Source organism: Podarcis vaucheri (assembly GCF_965113315.1).
Source record: "Podarcis vaucheri genome assembly, chromosome: 13".
Classification (NCBI taxonomy): Eukaryota; Metazoa; Chordata; class Lepidosauria; order Squamata; family Lacertidae; genus Podarcis; species Podarcis vaucheri.
This window is the reverse complement of record NC_138751.1, coordinates 52615449-52642795: the sequence shown is the minus strand read 5'-3', so window position 1 is coordinate 52642795 and position 27347 is coordinate 52615449. Positions and strand designations below refer to the sequence as shown.

General features: G+C 46.6%; 1 protein-coding gene across 1 annotated transcript in view; it reads left to right on the top strand.

Annotated features, from left to right (window-relative positions):
• Positions 1-478: 478 nt before the first annotated feature.
• The window catches only part of LOC309517545 (uncharacterized protein), a gene marked incomplete at its 3' end in the record, with an annotated part of 42920 nt that continues 16051 nt past the window's right edge, over positions 479-27347 (top strand). The window contains exon 1 of the mRNA XM_082196766.1: positions 479-688. Within this exon, the coding sequence (XP_082052892.1) occupies positions 575-688 (114 nt within the window). The 5' untranslated portion in view covers positions 479-574. The remainder of the gene's footprint in view (positions 689-27347) is intronic.

Sequence of the window (27347 nt, the reverse complement as noted above, 5' to 3'; positions counted from 1 at the left end):
GGAGGACAGGTTGGGGCAGCTGATAAGATCAGGTAGGAGGAAATGCCCCCTTCCCAGGTCCCCCCCCGCCCCAGACTGGGGCTAGCGTGGCTGGGAGCCAGGCGCCTGCTGGTGTCTCCGTTTGTTTTGCAGCGAGGAGAAGGTTCAGCCTGGGAGCCGCTGCATCATGGGACGGACTGGAGCCCAGACAAAGGCCTCTCACCCCAGAGGTACTGGGACAGGGGGAAGGACAAAGACCCCCATAGGTAGGCAAAGTGTGGAAAGGCTCAGAGTTCAGGTAGGGGGAAATGCCAATAGAATATCATAGAATTGTAGAGTTGGAAGGGACCACAAGGGTCATCTAGTCCAACCCCCTTCAATGTAGGAATATTTTGCCCAATGTGGGGCTTGAACCCACAACCCTGAAATTAAGAGTCTCGTGCTCTATCAGCTGAGCTAGTCTCCCGTACGGACGCAAAGTGTGCAAAGGCTCAGAGTTCAGGTAGGTGGAAATGCCAATTGAGTGCCCTATATTATATTATAGGACTGCTTCCTTCCCACGTCTCCCACCCTCCTGCCCCAGACTGGTGCTAGCATGGCTGGGAGACAGGCACTTGCTGATTGCTCCATTTTCTTTGCAGGAAGGGAACCTTTCCCCAATGTGTACATTGTTCTGGCCAAATCCCTGGAGAGACGTGACGACCCTCAGGTACTGGGGCAGAAGGAAGGAAGGGGTCCTTCTGAGATATGTTTGGGGAATTGTAGGAACATTGTCCCCTGTGGCTGTTGCCAAAGCCACCCTTATAAAAAGAACAGGTAAGAGGAAGGAAAGATTTCCATGTGGCTGGGAGAACACCCTACAAGTTGAGTGTCAACACAGAATAGGAGAAGAACCTTTCTGCTCTCATGCTCTCGTCCGGAAGTGGGTTGGCCAAGCTTTCTTTGGCAATAATGTCAGGGCAGGGGCATTGGGCATTCCCCACCTCTGCCAGGAGGATACCAAGTCCTGCTTCCTCCACAGGGCCATGCTTCCAGAGAATGGTCTCCGTCGCCAGCACACAAGGTGATGGACACAGAGCGAGACTCCGTCTTCCGTGGCGTTCCAGTCTTGCTTTTCTGGATAGTAAAGTCCTTCCAAATCGCTGGAGGAATCCATGCTACTCAGTGCCTTGCAAGTTTTCTGGGATGTTCCGGTTGCTGTCTGAATGTGCCCTTCACTGAAAGAGAACGGCATGACTGGCACATGTCAAAATTAAATAAAGAAGTCAGAGCAACTGGTTGCTTTCAATATGCCAGTGATCAAATAATATTCCGTAACAAACAGTATCAAAAAAGGGGGGGGAGCTGTTTTCTTTCCTTCTCTGCCTTCTCTGGCTACTACTGGGAGCTCTGCTTAAGAAGGTTGAAGCCAGCTGGTTCTCATCAGCACTTTCTCCTTGGAGTCCTTGAAGCTGCAGGTAAAGTCACTCCCCCCTCAGGCTGCTGTTCAGCAGGTGAAGCTGATCCCTGCCCCATGACGATATCCCCCTCCCCAAGGTGCGCTTCCCCTGCTGGGTGGGTGCCGCCTTTCGGGGAACACAATGGTGGAAGTGTTGGACCAACCGGATGTTGGGGGAGCATGGACATGAAAAGCATCTTCCTGTCCATAAAATAGGCCATAGCCCCCCAATTTCTATCTTCTTCTGGATCCACACGTCCTTCCACAGTGGGGACATAGATGTCCAGGTGGGAGTTGATCATGGTGAGGGTTTGCCAAGCGTGCCTTCCTCTTAGCTTGTTTCTCCCTTTTGCCCTGAGTTCGAGTGTCTTCAAAGTCCATGACACCGTTGGTAAAGGCTGTTCTCCAATTGGAGCACTCGCACGCCAGCGTTTCCCAATTGTTTACACAACATTTCTTTTAGATCTGCCTTGAGAGAGTCTTTAAACTTCTTTCGTTGACCACCAGCATTACATTTCTAACTTGCTTGGGAAGATGATAATCAGGCATAGCCCAGGTCTGTTAAGCTGCTTCCCAGGTGCTTGGAGAGGGTGGTGTGAGGCACCTGGGCATTAGGAATACAAGCCAAGCCCGGCTCTGTGGCCATCCAAAATTGAGGTTATTCTGTTCCTGGGCAGCTGGCAGAGCCCCTCTTCGCTGGGCATGGAACTGCCACATTCCCCGGCCTCCCCAGGAGACTCACAGTCCCTCTCTGCGTCTCTGTTCCTTTTTGGCCACCATCAAACGACTCTCATACTGATCCTAAGCTGAAGAGCTGCCCACCCCAGCTGACCTCCTCCCTCCAGAACCCACCGCTCTCAACTGACTCTCAACTGCCTCCCCCCCAACATTCAAACTCCCTTTCAAACTCTCCTCCAATCGTCTCTCTCCCCCAGAATTCCACGCTCTCTCTCCCCCCCCTCCCTGCTTGACATTCCCTTGGGAATCCAAATAGAATGACCTTAGTTATCATATTGTTATAGATTGAGGGGGGAATCCCACTAAACCCTAGAGATTAATAAATGGTACGAATTGGGGATTATTTGGGATGTGAAGGGAGAAATAGAAGCTGCAGAGGAATTCCTGAGCTGCCCTATGCAAACGGTCCTGGCCAAGCAAGGGCCTTTAAGAAACAATTCAAGGACAAGGAGAGCCTAACTGGAAATGCAAGAGAAGTCCTTCTCCCTTGCCCTGTGGTGTGAAAGGGATCCAGGATAATGGTGTGTGGTGAGGAAAACTGAGGCTTTGAGCAAGGGGGGGAGAAGGAGGAGCAGAGTCTGGAATCCAACTTGGGAAGGCTGGCTGCCCTGTTGTGGGGGACATGTCCCGGACTTTGCTGTAAGATCTAGACTCCCTTCATGCAAAGGTGTAAACAGGTGAATAAACTGTATTTCTTAAAGGTAAGACAGTCTCTGCCATGTCTTAGTTCTCCAAAGGTGAGAGCCATGGATTCTTGCCATTGCTCAGTAGAGAGAGGGGAGGCACCTTTTGGAACAAAATTTTATAAGCCTGCTTGACAAGTCATCCTGTTAGAAGCTTCCCATTCCTGGTTCCTAAGAAATTGGGGGAAGGTCTCTTCCCCGAAATGATTCTGGAAATTGTAGTTTGTCAGGGAATTGTAGTTCTGTGAGAGGAAAGCTGCAATGCCCAGGATCATTTGGGGGACGCCATGTGCTTTCAATGCTCATTGGATGCACTTTAAATCATAGGATTATAGAATTGTAACGGTGGGAGGGACCCTAAGGGTCATCTAGACCAACCCCCTGCAATGCAAGAATCTCAGCTCAAGCATCCGTGGCAGATGGCCATCCCACCTCTGCTCAAAAACCTCCACGGAAGGAGAGTCTACTGCCTCCCTTTTTAAAAATAATAATAATAATATTTATTACTTTTCCAACAATTTAAACACTACCCAAAAAAAGAGCAATACAATACAATACAATACAAAAACACTACATAACACTAACACATTAAACTATCAAAACAAAAACAGTTTAAAACACATCAAACAATTTCAATATCTTATCTTTCATTCACTTATTTCAACGACCGCCTCACACCTCCCTATTCGTATTACACTTCTGTTAATTGTTTCAGCAATTCCTTTCCATCTTCCTCTGTTTTCTATCCTATAATTATCTTAACACATTCTAACCTTATTTTTTCCTTTAATACTCCTATTAATCTATTTATACTTAATTCCTTATAACATTTCTACTAAAGCCATATAACTTCATTCCAACATTTTTCTAACATTCATTAATTTAACAGTATTTCTGTAAATAGTCTTTAAACTTTTTCCAGTCTTCTTCCACCGACTCTTCTCCCTGGTCTCGGATTCTGCCCGTCATTTCCGCCAGTTCCATATAGTCCATCAACTTCATCTGCCATTCTTCCCGGGTGGGAAAATCTTGTGTCTTCCAATACTTCCCGATAAGTATTCTTGCTGCTGTTGTTGCATACATTAAAAAAGTTCTATCCTTCTTTGGCACCATTTGGCCGACCATGCCCAGGAGAAAGGCCTCTGGTTTCTTCAGGAAGGTATATTTGAATTTCTTTTTCATTTCATTATAAATCATCTCCCAGAATGTCTTAATCCTTGGGCATGTCCACCAAAGGTGAAAGAATATACCTTCAGTCTCATTACATTTCCAACATTTATTGTTGGGCAAATGATAAATTTTTGCAAGCTTGACTGGTGTCATGTACCACCTGTAAATCATTTTCATTAAATTTTCTCTTAGGGCATAACATGCCATGAATTTCATACCTGTGGTCCATAACTGTTCCCAGTCAGCCATCATTATGTTATGTCCAACATCTTGTGCCCATTTAATCATAGCTGATTTCACCATTTCATCCTGAGTGTTCCATTTCAACAGCAAGTTATACATTCTTGACAAATTCTTGATTTTTGTATCTAACAATTCTGTTTCCAATTTTGATTTTTCCACCTGGAAACCAACTTTTTTGTCCAAATTGTATGCCTCCATTATTTGGTAACAATGGAGCCAATCTCACACTTTGTTTTTCAATTTTTCAAAGCTCTGCAATTTTATTCTGTCTCCATCTTGTTCCAGAATTTCCCAATATTTCGGCCATTTGGCCTCCATATTGAGTTTTTTCTGTGCCTTCGCTTCTATTGGTGACAACCATCTTGGGGTTTTCTTTTCTAACAAATCCTTATATCTTATCCAAACATTAAACAATGCTTTTCTAACAATATGATTTTTAAACGCTTTATGTGCTTTTACTTTATCGTACCACAAATATGCATGCCAGCCAAATGCATTGTTGAAATCGTGGGGTGGTACAAAGTTATTTTGGCACCTGTTTCTGTTGGTTTCTGCTTCCTTCACTGTGCAGCAAAGTGCTTGTCACAAGACAATGTTTACATTCCACAGTCAGAGTACTGTTGGGTTTTCCCACGGGAATGGGAAGCTGGATGTGACGTACACTGGTTTCCTGTTTTTCACTGTTCTCTCGGTGTTCTTCATTCCGAGGAGAAGGATGGTTGCTTCTCTGCTCCCGCAGAGGCAAGATGCATGTTTGTAATTTCTCAACAATGAACTGAAAGTAAAGCAACTTTAAGCATGTGGCACGTACTGTTCGTCATTCCGTTGTGCACAGGACTCTGCATTAACAACATTTTGGTTTCGGGCCCAGAAAGACGTAAATCAAACTGAAGAATGCCGGCAGAGGTACAGAGAAACGGATCGCGTTATCTGCTCTGCGCGTCAAGTTTGATTGATGAAGTTATGTGCTCATGCTCCGGGCAGCCTGCCAGTTTCTAATTCATGGCTTTATGGCTGGACTTTGAACTTTTAAAGCCGTTTTGCCGCGATAAAGGCTTTAAGGCACAAGCTCACAGGCTTGGATGGCTGGGGAAAACGAAAGTACTTTTTACAAGTGCTTTTGGAAGTTGCTATACAGTGACGCAGCTTGCTTAAAGTAGCAGAGATGGCTGAAGCAAAGCTGGCTGATGCTTTTGGGATTCCTAAGCTCAATAAGAAAAATTACACGGAGTGGGTGCAGTATGCAGAGGCAATTCTGCGGAAAGAAGGTCTGTTTAATGTTATTACAGACAACCCCCCAGCTCCAATTACAGCTGAATGGACTGCTAAGGATTCAAAAGCAAGGGGAACGCTTACGTTGATAGTATCCCCAGAAGAGCTCTGTCTGTTGCGTGGAAAGACCACAGCCAAAGAAATTTGGAACACTTTAAGAGAGGCTCACTTGAGGACAGAAGCTGGTTCCTCAATGTACTACTATGCCAAGCTGCATGGTATGGCTCTTGCTGAAGGTGGAGATGTGCGTAAACATCTGATGGAGATGCAGAATCTGAGACACGAGCTGCAACAGAGAGGACTCAACTTTCCAGAGGCTGTGTATTCCTTCATGATACTACATTCTTTGGGTCCAAGTTGGGAGTCCGTTGCCACTCAGATTGCTGTTCAACCAACTGCTCAGCTCACAGTAGCCTATGTTACTGCCGTGATCCAGAACGAAGCAGATCGCCGGGGTGCTAGCTGCATGGATAAGGGGGAGTCTTCACAGACGTCATCCCAGAGTGCAGTGGAACCACCAGAGGGCGCCAAAGCTTTGAAGGCAGTGAAATGCTACTCGTGTGGACGTCTAGGCCATATGAAGAGGGAATGCAAATATCCCAGGGCCAAGACAGAGCAGCGCAGCGGAAGTTCATCGCGTGGAAAAGGCCAAAGCAAAGGCAAAGGTCCGGTGTCCAGGACAACGCAGCACAAGGCAATGGTCTCACGCTTCACTCCAACCGTCGCAAAGGTACAGAAGACGTCTAGATCTTTCTTCGTTGTTGATTCAGCAGCTACCCACCACATGTGCAACGATAAGAGACTGTTCGTGTCTTTTACACCGCAGGAAGGTGCGATTCACCAGGCGGATGACCACACGATCCCCAGTCAAGGCTACGGAACTGTTGTTCTTCACAGTTTGGACTTATCGATACAGGATGTACTTTACGTTCCAGATGCCACACACAATCTTCTAAGTGTGATGCAGCTGAATGAACGGAACATTGACGTTTCCTTCAAGAACAAGAAATGCACCATCACAAAGAAAGACGATTATGTATTGCATGCTGAATGTGTTGATCGTTTGTTTGTTTTGTATTATGATGATGTTGTGCAGAATGAGACTTGTTGCATTGCAGGTTCTAACAAAAGTTTGCATGCAGGATGTATTCATGATTTTCACAGGAAATTTGGTCATTTGCATTTTGAGGCAGTATCTAAAATGCCTGCCTTGGTTGAAGGTATGACTATTAAACCCTGCAGGTACCACATGAAGTGCAAGGCATGCGCAGCAAACAAGGTAAAAATGGCTGCGAAAGGTAAGGTGTCTAGTAGGCAAGCTACAGAACCATACCAGGTTGTTCATGCTGATTTGGTTGGTCCACTATCACCCTCTTTGGGTGGAAATAGGTTCTTCATGGTTCTCATTGATGCATTTTCTAGATATATTTATGTGTACAATCTCAAGCAGAAATCAGAGGCTTTTCCAAGGTTCAAGGAATTCTGTGCTTGGTTGGATAATGTGCATGGTAAGAAGATAAAAATTCTTTTCACAGATCGCGGGGGAGAATTCACTTCTCAGCAGTTTGAAGCTTTTCTGATTGAGAAAGGAATTCAACACGATTTGTCCAGTCCTCGCTCGCCATGGCAGAATGGACTTTGCGAAAGGGCAAATCAGACATTGCTTCAAGGGTTAAAAACCTTGCTGCATGATGCCAATCTTCCAGAGAGTTATTGGGCCGAAGCTCTCTCGTGTTTTATTTACAGTTACAATCGCAGGTTATCTTCAGCGATTGGTTGTACCCCGTATGAGAAGATGTTTGGCAAGAAACCATACATCAAACACATGAAAATTTTTGGTTCTGACATGTGGATTCACTCACCACAAAGCTCCAAGTTAGACAAACGTGGTTTGCATGGTATCTTTCTAGGTTATCAGAAAGGTTCTTACAGAATAATGATGACTGACTCTAAGACAATTAAGCTCACAAGAAGTGTTGAGTACAATGCCAAGTGGGGGGAGAACGTGGGAATTTTCCAATGTTATCCTGATGACAGTGATGAGACTGAGGATAAGCAACAACAACCCACACCCACTGATGAAGGTTCTGATTCTGAGTCAGAAACTGAATCGGATAATTCAGAGGATTTCAAGAGTGCGAAAGCCTCTATGCGACCCTCTGAAAGCTCTGATCAGGAATTGGAAGAACCATTGTTCACAATAGGTCACTTTTCTCCTAAGAAGGAAGAGGAGAGTGTTGAAGACCAAAGGCTAATTCGCAGGTCACAAAGAGCCACAAAAGGCAGACCTCCAAAGAGATTTGCTGATGAATTTGCTAAGACAGCAGTAGCAGCTGTTAAAAGCTCCAAGAAGGTATTTGAACCTTCAAGTTTCCAAGAAATCCAGGATTTGGATTCTAAGGAAGCTGAGCCATGGTTAAATGCCATGAAGGCTGAGCTTGATTCCTTAGAAAGGAACAAAACTTGGGAGCTAGTTCCAGTAGTTCCAGGAATGAAACTGCTTGGAAGCAAATGGGTCTTCAAAGCGAAGACTGATCAAAATGGCAAGATAGTCAGACACAAAGCCAGATTGGTAGCCAGAGGTTTTGCACAGGTACCAGGTGAAGACTATCACGAGACCTACTCACCCACTGTGAGATATGAGAGCATTAGGCTTATGCTCAAGCTAGCTGCAGAGGAGAATCTACACATTAGTCACCACGATGTGAATACAGCATTTTTGTACGGATCTCTAGGTGAATCACTTTATATGCTTCCACCTGATGGCGTACAGGTAAAACAGGGATTTGTTTGTGCTCTGAAAAAGTCCCTTTATGGTCTCAAACAAAGTGCACGGTGTTGGCACACAAAACTCACTGAAGCATTGTTTTCTCTAGGTTTTCAACAAGGGAAAGCTGATCCATGTTGTCAGGGTTACTTCCAGATCCTAGCTCACAGAGGATCACGCTAGCCAGCGATCGTTAAATAAAAGTCTTTATTGAGTTACAGTCTCCATTCTCAAGCTGCTGCGTGCAACCCTACGTCTTATGCTTAGATCGGCGAAGCTCCGTCTGAGTCTCCGCCCCTTGCGCACCAACTTAATATCCTAGCCCTGCTCCACCTTTTCCGCCTGACAGTTCTCCTCTGGGTCCCTCTGCCCCCCTGGGTCTCTTCCTTCCGGGATTCTTCTGACGCTGACCCCCCTGACTCTCCTGTCTCCTTGCGCCGGGCTTTAGGACCTGGCTCCCTTTCCGGGCTGCCTACTGCGCCACCTTCCTGTGCATTTGAACTTGGCGCGCGCGCCCAACCTTCCACTTTCCGTCTAACCGTCACTTCGCTCCCCGATGAAGGTGTGGCCACTCCTGACTCGTGCCCTCCCTCCTGTTGCGAGCTGCCAGTGCTTGCTCCCTGGCGCTCTTCCTCTTTCCTACTCTCTGGCGGTGACGTTGATCCCGATCTCCAACTGCTCCCCTCTGAGTCCCCTCTGGCTCTTTCTTCCTGGGGTGTCCCCCTAGTCTCCCCCCTTGCCCTGGCCACTGGTGCTCCTTTTTGTGAATCTTCTGATTCACTGGAAAGACTCGGAGATCTCGGGTCGTCGTCATCACTCATCCTTTCTTCTGCCTCCTCCCCCTCGCTCTCTGTTTCCTCCCTTGCCCTCGCCTCTGCTCCTGAACCCCTGACATCCATCCCCCCCTCAAAGCCCCCTCTTCCCCCCTCCCCTCCTTCCGGTGCGGGAACTGGGTGCTGCAGTGTCAAGGGGACGAATGTCGGGTACAGTTCGCTTCCCATGGCGGGCCTCCATCCGAAGTCTTCCGGTTCTTCCTCCCTGCTCTCGTCGACGACGGTCACCTCTGCTTCCATCTCTGTGCCGCCGTGCTCGAGACCCTGGTCGTCCCCGAAAACGTCCATGTCCGTCTCTCCCTCGCTTCCTTCTGGAGGCGTTGCTCGTCCTGGACCCTCCAGCCACTTCCTGCGCCACTGCTCCTCTGGTCGATCATCCCACCAATACGAGGGTTCTGAAGCAGATCCCGAGGGCGACCCCTCCGGGGAACGGGCGTCTCGTGTCGGTTCCTCATCCGAGTCGAACCCCCGGAACGTGCTGGCTGAAAGCGTGGGCGTGAAAAGCCAGTCGTCGAAAAAGTCTGCTGGCATTGGCCTATGGGGGAAGAGGGCATGAAACTCTTCCTTGAGCAGAGGTTCATCTAAAGCGTAGCCCGGCACCCAGCTGTTGGCACTGGCCGGGGTGCCCTCCTTAGCGAGAAGGTATTCTACCCCCTCTTCCCCCCATCTGGAGTCCAAAATCTCCGTGACTTCATTGAGGCGCACCTCCTGTGCCACTCCCCGTTGCCTGGTTCCCTCTCGGAGCGGACTAGGCGCCGTTCCGGGTTCCTGAAACCTGTGCGGTGCCTTGTAGGGAGTGAGCACCGATCTGTGGAACACCGGATGCATTCTGGAACCCTCCGGAAGCGTCAGCCTGAAGGCCACCGGGTTGACCTGCTCTTCGACTTGGTAGGGCCCCAGTTGCTTATGCCCTAGTTTCTTCTTGGCCAACGACCTGGCCGGCACTGCGTGGGCTGCTAACCAGACCCAGTCTCCCACATGGATCTCTTCGCCAACCCTTCTGTGTTTGTCTGCCTGCACCTTGTATGCGTGTTTGGCCAGCTCCAGGTGCCGCCGCAGCTGATCGTGGACCTCCTGCAACTCCGACGCGAACGCATCTGCTGTTTGCGGCTCCCCCTCCACCAGTCTTTCCAGTCCCGGGAAGGTTCTGGGGTGCCTCCCGTTGTTGGCGAAGAACGGCGTGACCCCCGTGGACACGTGCTTCGTGTTGTTGTAGGCGAACTCGGTGAGCGGCAGGTAATCCGCCCACGTCGCAGGCTGTTGATTCGCATAGCATCTCAGGTACTGCTGCATGATGGCATTGACCCGCTCCGCTTGCCCGTTGGTCTGCGGGTGTCTCGCCGACGCCAGGTTGATCTTGACATTTAGGAAGCCCATCAGCTTCTGCCAGAAGTTCGAGATGAACTGCCGCCCTCGGTCGGACAGAATAGACCGTGGCAGACCGTGAACCTTGAACACGTGGTCTATGAACAGTTTGGCGGTTTGTTCCGCCGTGGCCACCTTCGCACACGGGATGAAATGTGCCATCTTGGAGAACAAGTCCACCACCACCAGCACGGCCGTCTTGCCCCTCGAGCTGGGCAGATCCGTGACGAAGTCCAGGGCGACTCTCTCCCATGGCTCGACTGGAGTTTGCAGCGGTTCCAACAGTCCGGCCGGCGGTCTGTGCACTGGTTTGGCCCTCTGGCAGGTGTCGCACCTCGCCACGTAGTCCGCGACCTCCCCTCTCATTCCGGGCCACCAGAAATCCCTGGCGACTAATTCCACCGTCTTCTCCTTGCCAAAGTGCCCGGCAGTGGGCGCGTCGTGCAGCTGATGCAGTACCTTGGCGCGAAGTTCGTCTCCCGGCACGTAGATGGCCCCTTTGCGGATGAGCAATCCATCTCTCAGCTGGAACCCGTCGGTCGCTGCCGTGCCCCTTTGCATCTCTGCCATCTTTGCTTGCGCGAAGGAGTCATTCTGCAACGCTCGTCGCACCGCCTCCAGGTCCACTGTCGCCGCCGCGCACGCCCACACTGTTGGCGCGAAGATGTGCATGGCGGCCGCTGGCGTGGCGTCCTCCAGATACTGTGGCTTACGGGAGAGCGCGTCCGCCATGATGTTGGTGTCCCCCGGGACATACTCTATTCGGAAGTCGAAGTTCGCAAAGAACTCAGCCCAACGTATCTGCCTCTGGTTCAGGAACTGTGCCGTGCGCCAGTGCTCCAGATTCTTGTGGTCCGTGCAGACCTGCACCGTGTGCTTGGCTCCAATCAGGAAGTGCCTCCATGCTTTGAACGCTGCATGAATAGCCAGCAACTCCCTGTCCCAGATGGTGTAGTTCTGTTCGGACTTGCTGAGCTTCCTGGAGTAAAACGCTCCGGGCCTCCAAACCCCCTGCGGGTCCTTCTGCAGCAGGACTGCTCCGACGGCCCTGTCCGAGGCGTCTGTTTCAACTCTCATCGGCCTGCTGGGGTCGACATGAAGCAGCTGTTCCTCCGACGCGAAAAGACGCTTGAGTGCCTGAAAGGACTGCTCCGCCTGTGCTGTCCAGATGAACTTCTTTTTCTTGGAACTGAGCGTGTCCGTGATGGCCGCTGTCTGCATAGCGAAGCCTTTGATGAACTTGCGATAGAAGTTCGCGAAGCCGACAAACCGTTGGACCTCCTTCCGGTTGCGTGGGCTTTTCCAATCCAACACCGCTCGAACCTTGGCGCTGTCCATGGCGAGCCCCTTGTCAGACAACTTGTAGCCCAGGAAATCCACCTCCGTCACGTCGAATTGGCACTTCTCCAGCTTGGCGTAAAGCCTATGTTGCTGGAGCCTGCTCAGCACTTCCCTGACGTGTCTGTCATGCTCCTGCTGCGATTCCGAAAAGATCAGGATGTCATCCAAGAAACAGACGCACGTCTTGTAGAGGAGCCCCGCCAACACGTGATGCATGAAAGCTTGAAAAACGTGGGAGCCATTTTGCAATCCAAAAGGCATAACTCTATATTCGTAGGTGCCCAGGGGCGTGAACATGGCTGTCTTCCACTCATCTCCTTCCCGCATGCGAATGAGGTTGTCCGCCCCTCGCAGGTCCAACTTGGTGAACACGCTGCCCTTGCGTACTTTTGCGAGGAGGTCGTCGATTCGGGGCATGGGGAAGTCCGATGGCTTGGTGACACTGTTCAAAATGCGGTAGTCCACTACGAGTCTTTTTTGGGGCGTGTCTCGCTTCTTCACAAAGAATACAGGACTGCCCCCCGCTGCCTGGGACTCTCGGATGAAACCGCGCTTCAAATTATGATCTATGAACTCTTTGAGTTCCTGCAGTTCGTCTTCAGACATGGAATACAGCTTCCCTTTGGGCAGCGCCGCCCCCGGCAGCAGGTCAATTTTGCAGTCATATGGTCTGTGGGGGGGTAGCTTGTCTGCCTCCTTCTCGCAGAAAACCTCCAAAAATTCTGCGTACTTGTGGGGAATCGCTTGCAGCGTGCCTAGCAGCAGCTGTGACTCCTCTTGCTCCCCTTCCTGCTGGGGCATGATGCAGTGTTCAGCACAAAAGGAAGAGCCGAAGGTCAGCTGCCTCTGGTACCAAGCCAGCGTCGGGCTGTGCTTGTCCAGCCAACTCATGCCCAATACAATAGGCGTGTCCGAGAGTTGAGTGACGTTGAAGCTGATGATTTCCCTGTGATTTCCAAGCCGCAGCACCATAGGTGGCGTCTGCTTCACCACTTGCCCCCCTAACAGCTCCCTGCCATCCACCGTGACAACCTGCAGGGGCAGCGTGGCAGGCAGCAACTGTATAGCGTGCCGGTCGACAAAGTCCTGCCCTATGAAGTCTGCATTGCTTCCCGAGTCGACGGTGATTGGCACGTCCATGGTGATTCCATTGGGTAGCTGGAGCGATGCGGTGAGCCTCACTACTGGCTTGGGCGGGAGGGGGTCCATGGGCGGTAAAATCTCTGGGGACTGCTTCACTGACACGTCTGGCTGGGCCCCAGTGCCTCTTCCTCCAGCCAGACATCGTCGTTTCCCTGCTGTGGTTCTCCGTGCTGCGTTGCTGCAGTCACCATTGCTGAGGCTGCAGTGTGCTTGTGGAGCCTCCGGGGACACTCTTTCGCCATATGCCCTGGATCCTCGCAGATATAACACTTCCTGTTCCCTCTAGGAGGCTTCGCTTTCACTGCTGCCGGTGCTAGGGCTCTGGCTGCTGACTGAGCCCTTGCACTCCCAACCTCCATCGGTTCCACCCCTCCCCCTGTTGGAGGCGTGGATTGCGCACGCGCTGCTTCTCTGGGAAGGAAGGAGGAGCCCCTGGCTGGTTCGCGCCCGCTGCGCCCTTCGTCCCTGCTCCACGGACGTTCTTCCAGCCGCACCCCCACCGCCAGCGCCCTCTGAACGATCTCCTGCGTGGTCCGGGGTCTCTCCCCCCTCGCAATCTCATCTTTAACCGAGTTGTGCAAGCCCTCCCAAAAAAGGTCTCTGACAGGAGCCGAATCTCTGTCCCATTCCAGGGCACTGACCAAAGTGAAAAAGCGGGCATGATACTGCCTTACGCTGGCCCTCCCTGCCTTAGTCCATGCACCTCCTTTCGGGCAAGATCCACGTCAATGCTTGATAAAAAACAGCCATCCATCGCTTTAATAAAGGCGTCTGCATTTTGGAGCGCAGGATCCTTATCTCTCCACAAATTGCGCAGCCATGCTTTTGCGTCTCCATGCAAATGGGACATGATGAACCCCACTTTCTCTTGTTCATCTCTAAAGTCTTTGTGCAGTAGTTGCAGTGCACACATTACGTCTGCTCTAAAGTTGGGGTACTGTTGCAAATTCCCATCGAAGTGCGAGACCAGACCGCCTGTGCGTCTCCCCAACCCAATCCCCTCTGATTTGGGTGTCTGTTGCCCTTGCTTCGTAAGCACGTCCAACCTGACCTGGAGATCCCTGTAGGCGGCAGCTGCTTCCTCCTCTCTCTTCCTGGACGCCAGCGCCTCGGCATTCAGTCGTGAAACTGCTTCTCTGAGTTCCGTTATTTGCTGTTCGGCCGTCATATTGTCTGCCGTTCGTGAGCTCTCTTGTAGGCACCCGCTTTCCCTCCTCTCCGCGAGGCCGTGGATGCCCACAATTTGATGAGACGGAGCTTACTGTCAGGGTTACTTCCAGATCCTAGCTCACAGAGGATCACGCTAGCCAGCGATCGTTAAATAAAAGTCTTTATTGAGTTACAGTCTCCATTCTCAAGCTGCTGCGTGCAACCCTACGTCTTATGCTTAGATCGGCGAAGCTCCGTCTGAGTCTCCGCCCCTTGCGCACCAACTTAATATCCTAGCCCTGCTCCACCTTTTCCGCCTGACAGTTCTCCTCTGGGTCCCTCTGCCCCCCTGGGTCTCTTCCTTCCGGGATTCTTCTGACGCTGACCCCCCTGACTCTCCTGTCTCCTTGCGCTGGGCTTTAGGACCTGGCTCCCTTTCCGGGCTGCCTACTGCGCCACCTTCCTGTGCATTTGAACTTGGCACGCGCGCCCAACCTTCCACTTTCCGTCTAACCGTCACTTCGCTCCCCGATGAAGGTGTGGCCACTCCTGACTCGTGCCCTCCCTCCTGTTGCGAGCTGCCAGCGCTTGCTCCCTGGCGCTCTTCCTCTTTCCTACTCTCTGGTGGTGACGTTGGTCCCGATCTCCAACTGCTCCCCTCTGAGTCCCCTCTGGCTCTTTCTTCCTGGGGTGTCCCCCTAGTCTCCCCCCTTGCCCTGGCCACTGGTGCTCCTTTTTGTGAATCTTCTGATTCACTGGAAAGACTCGGAGATCTCGGGTCGTCGTCATCACTCATCCTTTCTTCTGCCTCCTCCCCCTCGCTCTCTGTTTCCTCCCTTGCCCTCGCCTCTGCTCCTGAACCCCTGACACATGTGTATTTGTCAAAGAGGAGGGGCAAAAGAAGCTGTATTGTTTGTTTTATGTTGATGATATTTTATTCTTTTGGAAAGATGTCACAATGTACAATAATGCCCTAGCTCAACTGAAAGAGCACTTTGACATGAAAGATCTTGGTGAGGTAAACAACTACCTATCTCTGGAAATAGAGAAAGATCAAAGTGGTAACATTCTAGTACACCAGTCAAGGAAAATTGCTGATGTGTTAAGCAAACTAAACCTGATGGATGCTAACCCTGTAGACACACCGATGACAACAGGTTATCAGGTAGAAGACACTGAAGAAGCATTTTCTGACACAACACTGTACAGAAGTGTGCTAGGCAAGCTAAACTTCATTGCCAGATGTTCAAGACCTGACATTGCTGTTAGCTGTAATTTGCTAAGCAGACAAGTCAACAATCCTACTGTTAAGGATTGGAAAGCTCTGAAACGCATAGCACGCTATTTGAAAGGCACTATGCATTACAGACTGAGATTTAACAATCAGAAGTCTGGTGGTCTTGAAATTTTTGCAGATGCAAGTTTTGGAAGTGACACTACAGACAGGAAAAGTACGTCTGGAGTTTGCTACATGTACAATCAGGGTCTATTTGATTGGTCATGCAAGAAGCAAACAACAATTAGCTTAAGTACTTGTGAAGCTGAACTGAATGCACTGTCTTATTCACTTAAGGATTGTGAATGGTTGTTACAATTGTGCAAAGACATGAAAATTCCTGTCAAATGTCCAATCCAGGTTTACCAGGACAACAAAGCATGTTTGGCTTTGCTGAATTCGGAAGGTTGTAAGCAAAGCACGAAGCACTTGCAGTTGAAGGTGCAACATGCTAGGGAACATATTCAGAAGGGACTCGTAACGGTGTCCTATATGCCAGGTAGTGAAATTCCTGCTGATGTATTGTCCAAGATTGTATCAAGGGATCAACACTGTACCTATGTACAGAAGTTGGGTTTGTACTGATATTGTACGAACACGCTGCCCAGTGATGTTCACAGAAAGGGGGAGGATGTTGGTTTCTGCTTCCTTCACTGTGCAGCAAAGTGCTTGTCACAAGACAATGTTTACATTCCACAGTCAGAGTACTGTTGGGTTTTCCCACGGGAATGGGAAGCTGGATGTGACGTACACTGGTTTCCTGTTTTTCACTGTTCTCTCGGTGTTCTTCATTCCGAGGAGAAGGATGGTTGCTTCTCTGCTCCCGCAGAGGCAAGATGCATGTTTGTAATTTCTCAACAATGAACTGAAAGTAAAGCAACTTTAAGCATGTGGCACGTACTGTTCGTCATTCCGTTGTGCACAGGACTCTGCATTAACAACAGTTTCCACCGCGTCATTTTCCCCTTGCACAGTGTATGACGAAGGAGACAAAAGGTCTCAGGGACAAAGGTTACAGACAGGACACCGCTGACTACTGAGACCGCAAAAGGTTAGAGAGAGGGAACGATGTTCCAACAGCCGTGGCTTGTCTGAGGGGGGGACTGTGGCTGCCTGCTGGTAGAGTGTGCTCCCTCCGGACCCCACTGTCCACTCCGCGATTATCCCTACCCTAATCATTTAATATCACATTGCATTTCTTAATTAGTCAATAAACCATTCCGATGTTTCCTTCACTTAATTTTCATTTATGTTGACAACCACTGGTCTGTTCAAACTTTCTTTTCTTTTTCTTTTTAAAAAATTTTTTATTCAAAGTTATAACAAAACATATTTTCCAAAAACATATCCTTATTTCCCCCCCATTTTTTCTCCCTCCCCTCCCCCCATAAAATCCATCCCCCACCCCACCCCCCGACTTCCCTCAGTTCCAGTCTTTGGTTTCTCCAATATTGCTATTTTCTGCATGTTACAGAGTTGTATAGATCCTGCAACTGTTTAGCTAATTATTATCAGTAAAAAAATTGTCAATGTTTATTCAAAACCGGCCAAGGAGTCCAGTTCGCATTGTTGCGTCTTCAAATACTTTGTGAAAGGTTCCCATTCATCCTTAAAGTCACAGTTATCCTTATCCCGTAGCTTATATGTCAATTTTGCCAGTTCTGCATAATCCATCAGTTTTTCTTGCCATGATTCTTTAGTTGGGGTTTCTTCAGTCTTCCATCCTTGTGCTACCAGAACTCTTGTGGCTGTTGTCGCATACATGAAGATGTTTTTCAACGTTTTTGGCAGGTCTTTCCCTACAATCCCCAACAAAAATGCCTCGGGGTTTTAAACAAATGTTAAATGGAACATTTTCTTCAATTCATTGTATATCATTTCCCAAAATTTTTTAATTACTTTACAATCCCACCACATATGATAAAATGTTCCCTCCTTTTCCTTACACTTCCAACATATATTTGAACTAGTTTTGTACATTTTCCCTAACTGCACTGGTGTTGTGTACCAGCTGTACATCATCTTCATGTAATTCTCCTTCAATAGGGAACAATCTGTAAATTTTAAGTCAGTTTTCCATAATTTAACCCAATCTTTCATCATAATGTTGTGACCTACATCTTGTGCCCATTTAATCATAACTGATTTTACCTCTTCATCTTTCGTCTCCCATTCTAATAGTATGCTGTATGCGGCCTTCAGTAGTTTCACTTTCCCTTCAATCACTTCCGTTTGAAACCTAGCTCTAGTATAACTAAATCCTTTCTTACTGTCTTCTTTATATTTTTCATGTAGTTGTCGATAATGCAACCAACTCTGAAAGTGGTCTTTGATCTCATCATAATCTCTTAATTTCCATTTTCCTTTTTTTTTTTTGCATTTTAAAATTTTATTGGTTTCCAACCAGTTGTACATTTTTTCCATATCGTGACATTCTTATCCATTTTAGACTTCCTTCAACGTTACTGACAATCATTCGTAGTTATTCCTTTCATACGCATTCCATTCTTACATATTGCCGTTTTCCCTCCCTTCCTTCATTATTTCTAATCGACAATACTTATTAATTCTTTACAGTGCCTCTTTAAAACCCACTAGCGTTGTATTTACATCACAATAATTTCCCAGATAACCCACAAATTTCCCCTCTTTGGTATATCTGATTTTCCCTGTTAATTTATCCAATTCTACATATTCTATCAATTTTCCTCTCCACTCTTCCACCGTTGGAGTTTCCTCCTGCTTCCATCTCTGAGCTAACACAATTCTTGCAGCCGTTGCCGCGTACTGAAAAAGTTTTCGGTCCTTCCTTTCAATATCTTTACCTACAATACCCAATAGGAAGGTTTCTGGTCTTTTAACGAAGGTGTATCTCAGCATCTTTTTCATTTCGTTGTAAATCTCCTCCCAGAAACTTTTAATTTTTTTGCATTCCCACCACTGATGATAAAATGTCCCCTCTATCTGTCTGCATTTCCAGCATTTGTTGTCTACCTTGTACATCCTTGCCAGCTTCACTGGTGTCATATACCACCTGTAAAGCATCTTCATCATGTTTTCTTTCAAAAGCGTACACGCCGTAAATTTTATGTTCACCTTCCATAACCTTTCCCAGTCTTCCAATTGGATATTGTATCCGAAATCCCTCGCCCACTGAACCATCACTGATTTCACTTCTTCGTCCTTCGTATTCCATTCCAGCAGTATGTTATACATTTTCAACAAATTTTTATGTTCATTATTTATTATCTCTTTTTGATACCTAGATTCTTTTTCCTCATAACCCCTCATCATAATCTCTTAATTTCCATTTTCCATCATGTTCCTTTAATAAATCAGCATATGTGAGCCATTTTCCTTTCTTTCCAAGTGGTTTGAGCAGTAATGCTTCATGTGGTGAAAGCCACCACGGAGTCTTTTGTTCCAATAAGTCTTTATATCTCTCCCATACTCTCATTAATGATTTCCTGATTATATGGTTGTAAAAGCTTCTATGTATCTTCCCTTTCCCGTACCATAAGTATGCATGCCAACCAAATCTATTGTCATGTCCTTCTAGTTCTAATGCCTCTTGCTTGTCCAATCTTATCCAGTCCCTGATCCATACCAAACAAGCAGATTCGTAAATACGGTCTGGGAGGGCAAACCCGCCTCTATCTTTTACATCTGTAAGTATTTTATGTTTTATCCTTGGCCTCCCCCCCCCCCAGATAAATCTTAAAATCTCGTTCTGCCATTTTTTAAAGCATTCATCTTTCAGGATGACTGGTATTGATTGAAAAAGAAATAGCATTTTTGGCAACACATTCATTTTAATCGCTGATATTTTTCCTAACATTGAAAGATTCATTCTGCTCCATATTTCTAAATTTCTTTTTACCTTCGTCTTCATAGTTCTGGTGAAATATTTTCCCCTGGTATTATCCGCTTCCTGCAATTCCATTTTCGGTTTCTGCCATCAGGAGCCATTATACGCCACATCCCAGACAGAAAGACACCATTAGCTCAGGGCAGCTCTCCAGAATCCCCCTCCATAGTCTCGTATCATCTCCCAACATCCTGGTACCTCTGCAAAAACAAAGTAGCTCTAATCCAGGATTTTTTTACTTCCTTCCACTGAGGGAACAGCAGCACAGTTCTTTCAAACCCACTTGTGTATTTCAAGTCATTGACTTTTGGGAGAGGTTAACGAGGTAAAACTGTAAATGCATATATATCAAAAGAGAATTAAAAAAGGCTCGCCTCCCCCTGGGGCTATACAAGTAATCCATCAATTATTTCAGTGAGTGGGCCAGTCCTTTGTACGGTTGTTTCTGCTCCTCAGCGATCTTTAGTTTCGTTTTCTGCTCTCGGAGATATTTTAACTGCATCATTGTCTGCCATTAATCCCAGGCAGATATCCAGAACTCTCCTCTTGGCCTTCTTCCAGACGCTATTGAGATGATACCTCTACGCTAAAATGATAGCTCCATTAGGAATTCCTTTCATCTTTCCCTTAGTGATCACTGCCAGACTCATAGTCAAAATTTCACCAGTCCGTTTCATAATTAAGATAGCATCCACTTACATTTTCAAGCCGTTGTATTTTGGTCATGATTAAACTCTTTCCCCAGATCAGTTCCTTCTCAGTGGCTGATTAAATTAGCAAGTTATTTTGTCTCTGCTGGTTCAGGGCATGCCTGTTAATTAAGTCCAAATTTTTATCTTAAAAAGCAGGTGTTCTCTGCTTGTGGCGCCGGCTTGGGAGAGTTGCCACAGCCGTGCGGTGTACACCCAGCTCCCCCTGCCCCCTCTTCCTTCTGGACAGGCAGCAGGTATTGGACGATCTGCAGGTGGAGAGCCCCCCCCAACCCCAGGGGGGTTGGGAGGATAATTACTCCCATATTATCTTCTATTACCAGCACAGAAGGGCTCCAGTGTAATTGGCACAGGCGATTGCCATGGCAGACAAACAGGAAGTCCTCTTTTAAAGCCATGTAGTCAGACATTCTCTTCTGCTGCATCTCATAGTCATCTGATTGTTCCTGCCAAAGAATGGCTCTTTTGAGCTCCGCAGTGGGATGGGCTTAAATTCCCTGGGGTGGGTGTGACAGCTGGATGGGCGGATGAGGGGACGTTCTCTCCCTGGCGTTTGGTCTGTGACAGCCCATTCACATGTTCAGGGATTCTCCCCTCAAAGCAGTTCTTAGTGTCGAGTTCTCCCCTGCTTCTTTCTTCCAGGATCTCCTGTCGTCACTGTTGTGGCTGCTGCTGAAGCCACCCTTATAAACAGAACACATAAGACGAAGGAAAGATTTGCAGAGGGTGTGGAGAACCCTCTACAAGTTGAGCGTAAGTGTTCATGCTGTGGAGGCAGTTCTGAAAAAAGGCTTACACTAATAAGATGAGTTTGGGAACTGGGGGCCTTCCTACAGGGGTTGCTTGACTACAGTTCCCATTGTCCTTGACCACTATCCTTTCCCCCCTGCTTTTTTAATAAAAAGGAACAGCTTGAGGATTCCCCGGCGATGCCGTCAACGAGCTCCCCGCCGGCTGGCAGAAGGAAGAGGCATTGGGTGACGGTGGAAAGATGAATTCCAGAGCATTTGGATGTCAACTGAAGGACTGTATTCCACTTTCTGATTTTTCAGCTGCTGGAGCATTTGAAAGCTGTGATGTGATAAACAGAGGCTTTACAAATGTGAAGAGCGAACTTTTCCCTGTTCATCCTTTGGACACACTGGATAATTTTGTTGTTGCTAAATCAGGATAAGATGAATTTGTCTACTCTGAGAAATATTCCGGGGCTGCATGCACCGCTGAAGCTGCAGATGGAATTCCAAGCAGTGAAGCTGCTCCAGCGTCTTCCTTCCTAGTTCTAACTTGTCCCTGGATATCTGGAAAGGCAACTGTGACTGAATTGGTTTTGAGGATATTCTGAACGACCCGGCACAGAGTGAAGGAATGGGGGATCCTCATCTTTTGGTTGAACACAAACTTGGTTTCTTATAATGCGCACGTACTCCATCCTTCTGTTCATGGAAATGCTTCTTACCTGTGTCCCTGTAGGTACAAGTAAACCATATTAAACCATATTATTACCTACCTTGATGAAAACAAGGCACATTAAATACTTAAATATATTACGTTTGTTCTATTAAATACTTAAATATATTACGTTTGTTCTATTAAATACTTAAATATATTACGTTTGTTCTATTAAATACTTAAATATATTACTTTTGTTCTATTAAATACTTAAATATATTACTTTTGTTCTGTGTTTACTGTCAGTAATGTATTGTAACTGGGTAATTTTTTAAAAAATCAGGAAATATATCTATTCAAGGCAATTACTGTTTCATGTCTGCAGCTGTGGAACTGTAGACATTAAAAAGTCTATAGAAAGGGGACATTTTAGATTGAATGTTCTTGTTCTTTGCCATATATAACCCAGGTATTTGCTGTTTAATCTTTCTTTCCTTGTGCTTGATGACTTGACATGCCATCTTTTAAAAACACTGAATAAAATTTTCTATAAATGCAAACACACACACACACACACACACACACACACAACAAAAAACCAAGCTCCCCGCCAGGGCAAGGCAAGGTCTGAAGAGTTCGAGCTCTTGCAATTTGGGAAATGAGCCCTGGCACTAGAGGCAGAGATCAGCGCATCAGCACACAGCCTCTAAGACTCTCACCAGAGCGAGAAAACTTCCCAAATTAAATCAAAATAAGGAGAAAGAATTAAAAGAAATAGTGGAACAATTCTTTCAAAAAGTGTATTTTGCTGCCACCACGTGGCCAGAGCTGGTTTCAGTTATCGCGTCACTTGAATTCAGCTTTCCGAATTGACGCTTCTGAGATTGTGACACCCTGATCCAAAATGCTATGCTACTCACCTTGGTGATATTCTGAAAGCAGCTCCGTGTCCAGCTTCTGACGCGGCTTGATAATAACGCATCAGGTCATGAGTGTTCAATTGGCGTACTTATAATCCAGGTATTGATTCAATGGACCACATTTTCTTAGATTGCTCTTGACACAGCAGACCTCACCAACTGATGCTGAGCAAAATGTTGGACTTCCAGCCTAGAACTCTGAGAAGAAGTCAAATGAGGTTTCTCCTGGCAGATCGGGACAACGATATCACTGCTTTAGTAGCCTCCTTTTTAAATAATAATAATAATAATAATAATAATAATAATAATAATAATAATAAATCATTAGTTTTCTCTTATAACACATAGACAAAAACACAAAAGAAAAGCATTACATTTGACACAACATAAAAACTTAATAAACACACACAATATAAAAGAAGATTTCCCCCCCTTCTTATTCCCTGGTGTATTTACATTGCTAAAAGACTTCCTCGACACCCTCCAATCTGGATTCCATCAAATTACATATTTAGCAGTTCCCAATTTCATATTTATAACATCAGTATCTTCTTTCATTACAAACTTCTTAACCTTACTTCCAATTGTCATCCATAATAATCTTTATTATTAATCTTTTTCTATCCCTTAGCCTAATCTGTTACTTCTAGGGATTTCCGAATTATCTTATATTACAGTATCTCACTAAATATTTTTTTAATTTCTTCCAGTCTTCTTGTGTTTCCTCCTCTTTCTGGCCGCAGATTCTTCCAGTCAGGTTAGCCAGCTCCAAAAAGTCCATCATGTTCATCTGCCATTCTGAAGTGTAGGAGAACACTTCAATCTCCCAGGACATTCTATACAAGATCTCAAAATAGCTGTTTTACTGCAAAGGAATTTCAGAAATAGACTGGAAAGAGAAGCTGCTGAATTGCAACTCATTACCAAACTTAAAACCATGGAGAGACCTGGTCTGAACAGAGACATTGGATTCTTATCTCATTATACATGACTAAGCCATTTCTCACCTTCTCACCCCTTGCCTTTTCCTGTAAGACCTATTACAGTCGTTAAGAGTCGTCAACAGGCTCATCTCAGCTATCTGCCAATCTCCCATTCCCACCACCCTTCTGAGTAATACCCCTCCCCACTTTCTCACTATATAGAAGGATCTGGCAACTTCTGTTTCAGTGTATCTGAAGAAGTGTGCATGCACACGAAAGCTCATACCAAGAACTAACTTAGTTGGTCTTTAAGGTGCTACTGGAAGGATTTTTTTTTATTTTGACTATGGCAGACCAACATGGCTACCTATCTGTAACTGCCATTCTTCTATTGTCAGTATTTCTTGCAATTTCCCTTTTTTTTTTTAGTAGCATCCTTTTTAGCCACAATCTTACCCAAAAGGTCCATCCTTTCAGGGAACAGACAGGGAGAAGCAGAATATCTAAGTGCACACAATCACAATGTGACCTTATGACCCTCAACAGCTTCACCCCTGTCCTTTTAATTATCCCAGTGACTTGCAATGTTTTAGACTGTGATGGCAAGAAAGTTATTTGATTTGATTTATCCAGGTATCCTCTTCAAAAATAATGCATTATCCAGACTCGTGAGGCAACCCAATGAGTCCCAGCACAACTTCCACAACTGCTTGAGGTCCCTCTTCCTTCCAAATCCTTGGTCTCTCTTCCCCTGACTACTCTCCTGAATTGGCTTCTAGCTGTTGATGTTACCTGGATGTCAAGACGGATGGATGACGCAGCGAGAAAACAACTAAAAAGGAGGCCAGCTGGTGGAGATTTATGCTATGGCTGCATCTCACCCACTGCAAATAAGGATGCTGTGTATTTCTGCATTTTTATGTTCTGTCTGTTGTACACAGCCTAGAAAGCTTTCCTTCAAATTGCTCTGTTAACACAGGGAGAACACAGGTAATTGCAGGGATAACACAGGTTCACCTGACCTGCTGGAGCTACAGCATGCAATTGAGAAATTGCAATTCCTGTCCCCGATTTGCACCCATTGCTATTACGTGGCTACATGGTTGTGTGAAGCCTCACTTGACACAATGCGCTGCTTGGTGGCTATGTTTTTTGGCTCTATGTCTGCATACAAACAATTGCTGTATTGTTTTTAATATTTGGTTGGAAGCCGCCCAGAGTGGTTGGGGAAACCCAGCCGGAGGGGCAGGGTATAAATTATTATTATTATTATTATTATTATTATTATTATTATTATTCAGCAACTGTGGTATTAGATCATACAGGATCATTTGTGGATAATGCCCAATTCTGAATAATGCGAGCAGTTCTGCATATACTTGCCAGTGCTGAGAGTTCATTGTTTTCGAAATCCGCCAAAAGTGAAATCCCAAGACTATGAAGAGTTCTTCAACGAGGGAAGAACAGAATAAAAGACAAGGGTTTGATGTAAATGCAGCATGTTGCACTTTCGGATGTTTTTGAAACACCACCATCTGGCAGGCACATTAGGATTTTAAAACAACATGCCTTGCCATTGTGTGTGTCTGTGTAGAATTGTGTTCATGTTGCAACTGATGTACAAAACAACAAAAACTACAGAAGGTATAAAGGGACACCTGACCATTAGGTCCAGTCCTGGCCGACTCTGGGGTTGCGACGCTCATCTCGCTTTATTGGCTGAGGGAGCTGGCGTACAGCTTCCGGGTCATTTGTCCAGCATGACTAAGCCGCTTCTGACGAACCAGAGCAGCGCAGGAAGACGCCGTTTACCTTCCCGCCGGAGCGGTACCTATTTATCTACTTCTTGCACTTTGACGTGCTGTTGAACTGCTAGGTTGGCAGGAGCAGGGTCCAAGCAACGGGAGCTCACCCCATCGCGGGGATTGGAACCACCAACCTTCTATCGGCAAGTCCTAGGCTCTGTGGTTTAACCCACAGCACCACCCGCGTCCCAGCAGAAGGTATAATAGGGTACAAAATCCAGCTTCCTGCTAATCTTACTTTTAAATAAATAAATAAATAAATAAAAGGCAGATTTCTAGTCCTTGTGGTCTTTGAAAACTTGAAATTGTGTAGACAACGCCTGATAAAGTCTCAGACACCAGACAGGTGACTGAATAAGAGTTTTGGGGGTTGTGGGTGGGGCTTTCACATCTTTGGAATGCCCAGACGGAACAAACTTACAATGCATCTGAACAGAATCAGAACGTTCTGCAAAAGGAGTTATGCAGATGCGCTCAGTTTGATCCCCAAGCATCTTTTCTTGGCAGTTTTAAAATGGCGTTAAATGTTTTTGCACAATCACTGGTAGGGCGGCACTTGAAAGAAACTCAGAGATTGTTTGGTGTGGAGAGTGCTCAGAGAGCACAACCAGGGCATGGTACAAATAACTATTATTATTATTATTATTATTATTATTATTATTATTATTATTAGCCTACACTAACCAGCAATTGCTCTGGACGGTCTCAAGGCAGAAGTATTTCCACAAACACAAATGGCTTTAGCCATTGAAGCCCCAAATCCATGCATATTTTACTTGGGATGAAACTCCATTGAACTGTTGTGATTTATTTCCAAGTAGAAGAAAGCCTCCAGATCAGGACTGAAAACAACCCTTTCCCCCCAAATGGTGCCCAAATTGCTTTTGCTTCGTATATACTGTATTTTATTGTATTGTATCTCACATTTAATTCCATAAAATGATGTTCATACCGCCTGCAATCCTGCATCAATTTAGAGCTTTTCCACTGCTTCCCAACCAGCATCCCTCTCTTTACACACGAGGTGTCCGCTGCAGCGGGCAAGGGCGGCCCTTCCCTGGGCACGAAGCAGTGAGCCATCTTAGCTGTGTTGCCAGGGGGTGAGATTCCTTTCCCGGCCAGAAGGGTAAAAGCAGGCGGAAGTTGGGCAAATAAATAAATAAATACTAATCTTTTTAAGATGCTTGAATGGAGTTGAGGAGAATTCTGGCTGAAGAAAAGCACTGCTGCTCCCTGCAAAAATCCTGATAGAAAAAGCACTTCAGCTTCCTGTTCCTGGTTCCAAGGAAATGGGCGTGAGGAAGCTGCAGGTTCATCCCTGTTCTAAAAAGCAGATGTGGCTCCCAGTACATTTGCAAGCACCATTCACAGTGTGGGTCCTGTATACCTAAAGAAGGGTTGCCTCCTGGTTCTTTAAAAACAGAGTTTTAAAGTTCCATCCTTGACAGCAAACTTAGAAGGATAGGAATTTAGGCTGCAAAACCTTCTTTTGAGCAAGTCCAGCCTTCCCTCCCTTTGCCCCACTTAAGAAAGAATCAGGCATCAACATGGGAACTTTAAAAATAAGCTTTATTTACTTTATAATCATGCATCGGTTCACATCAATAGTGGCATTAAAAACTGTGCAGGCAAAATAGTGTTATACATTTGCCGGAAACCCCCCCTCCCAAACCCTAGAAATACACAAAAGGTAGATTTTTGATTAATTGGGATATCAGTGAAAGTACAGGCTGCACAACTCTGCCAGACAAGGAATTCCTGGGCTGACTTTTGCAAACCAGGCTGGCCCGTCTAGCAAAGGGCAAATCTGTTAACACACCTGAGCTTGCTGGGCACACGACCCAAGGGGAAGTGGGGATGAGCCCCAAAGGTGTGGTGGGTACACAGCCTATGGTTTCAAGGGAAAGGTCTCTAGCAGGCTTTAGCTTACACGGGGCAGAAACGTAGTGAGATTTATTTTGTATTATTTCTCTGCACCATCACTGCGTGTGACCCTTTAAAAAGAGGTTCCTTAAACTCTTTAATCTGAGGCAAGGAGGCAACAGCGAAAGGCTGAGGATCCAGGGTGGTCCCCTGAGTCCTGCTGAAAGAACTAATCTGTCAGTTTAGACTTCTGGGTTCCCTGGCATTTCCCATTGGTATCCTCTGGGACAACACTGCGCCTCTTCCACCACTGGCTATTCCTGGTCTCAGTTCGCGTGTGACGCTACAGTTCCCAGGTGGACACAGAGCACAACTGCGAGCATTAAAACCTCAGGAGCCACCAGCAATTTCATGCTCTGTGAGTTTGCCCAGCAGCATGGTGTGGCGATGCAATAATTGGGGAATCTGCAGG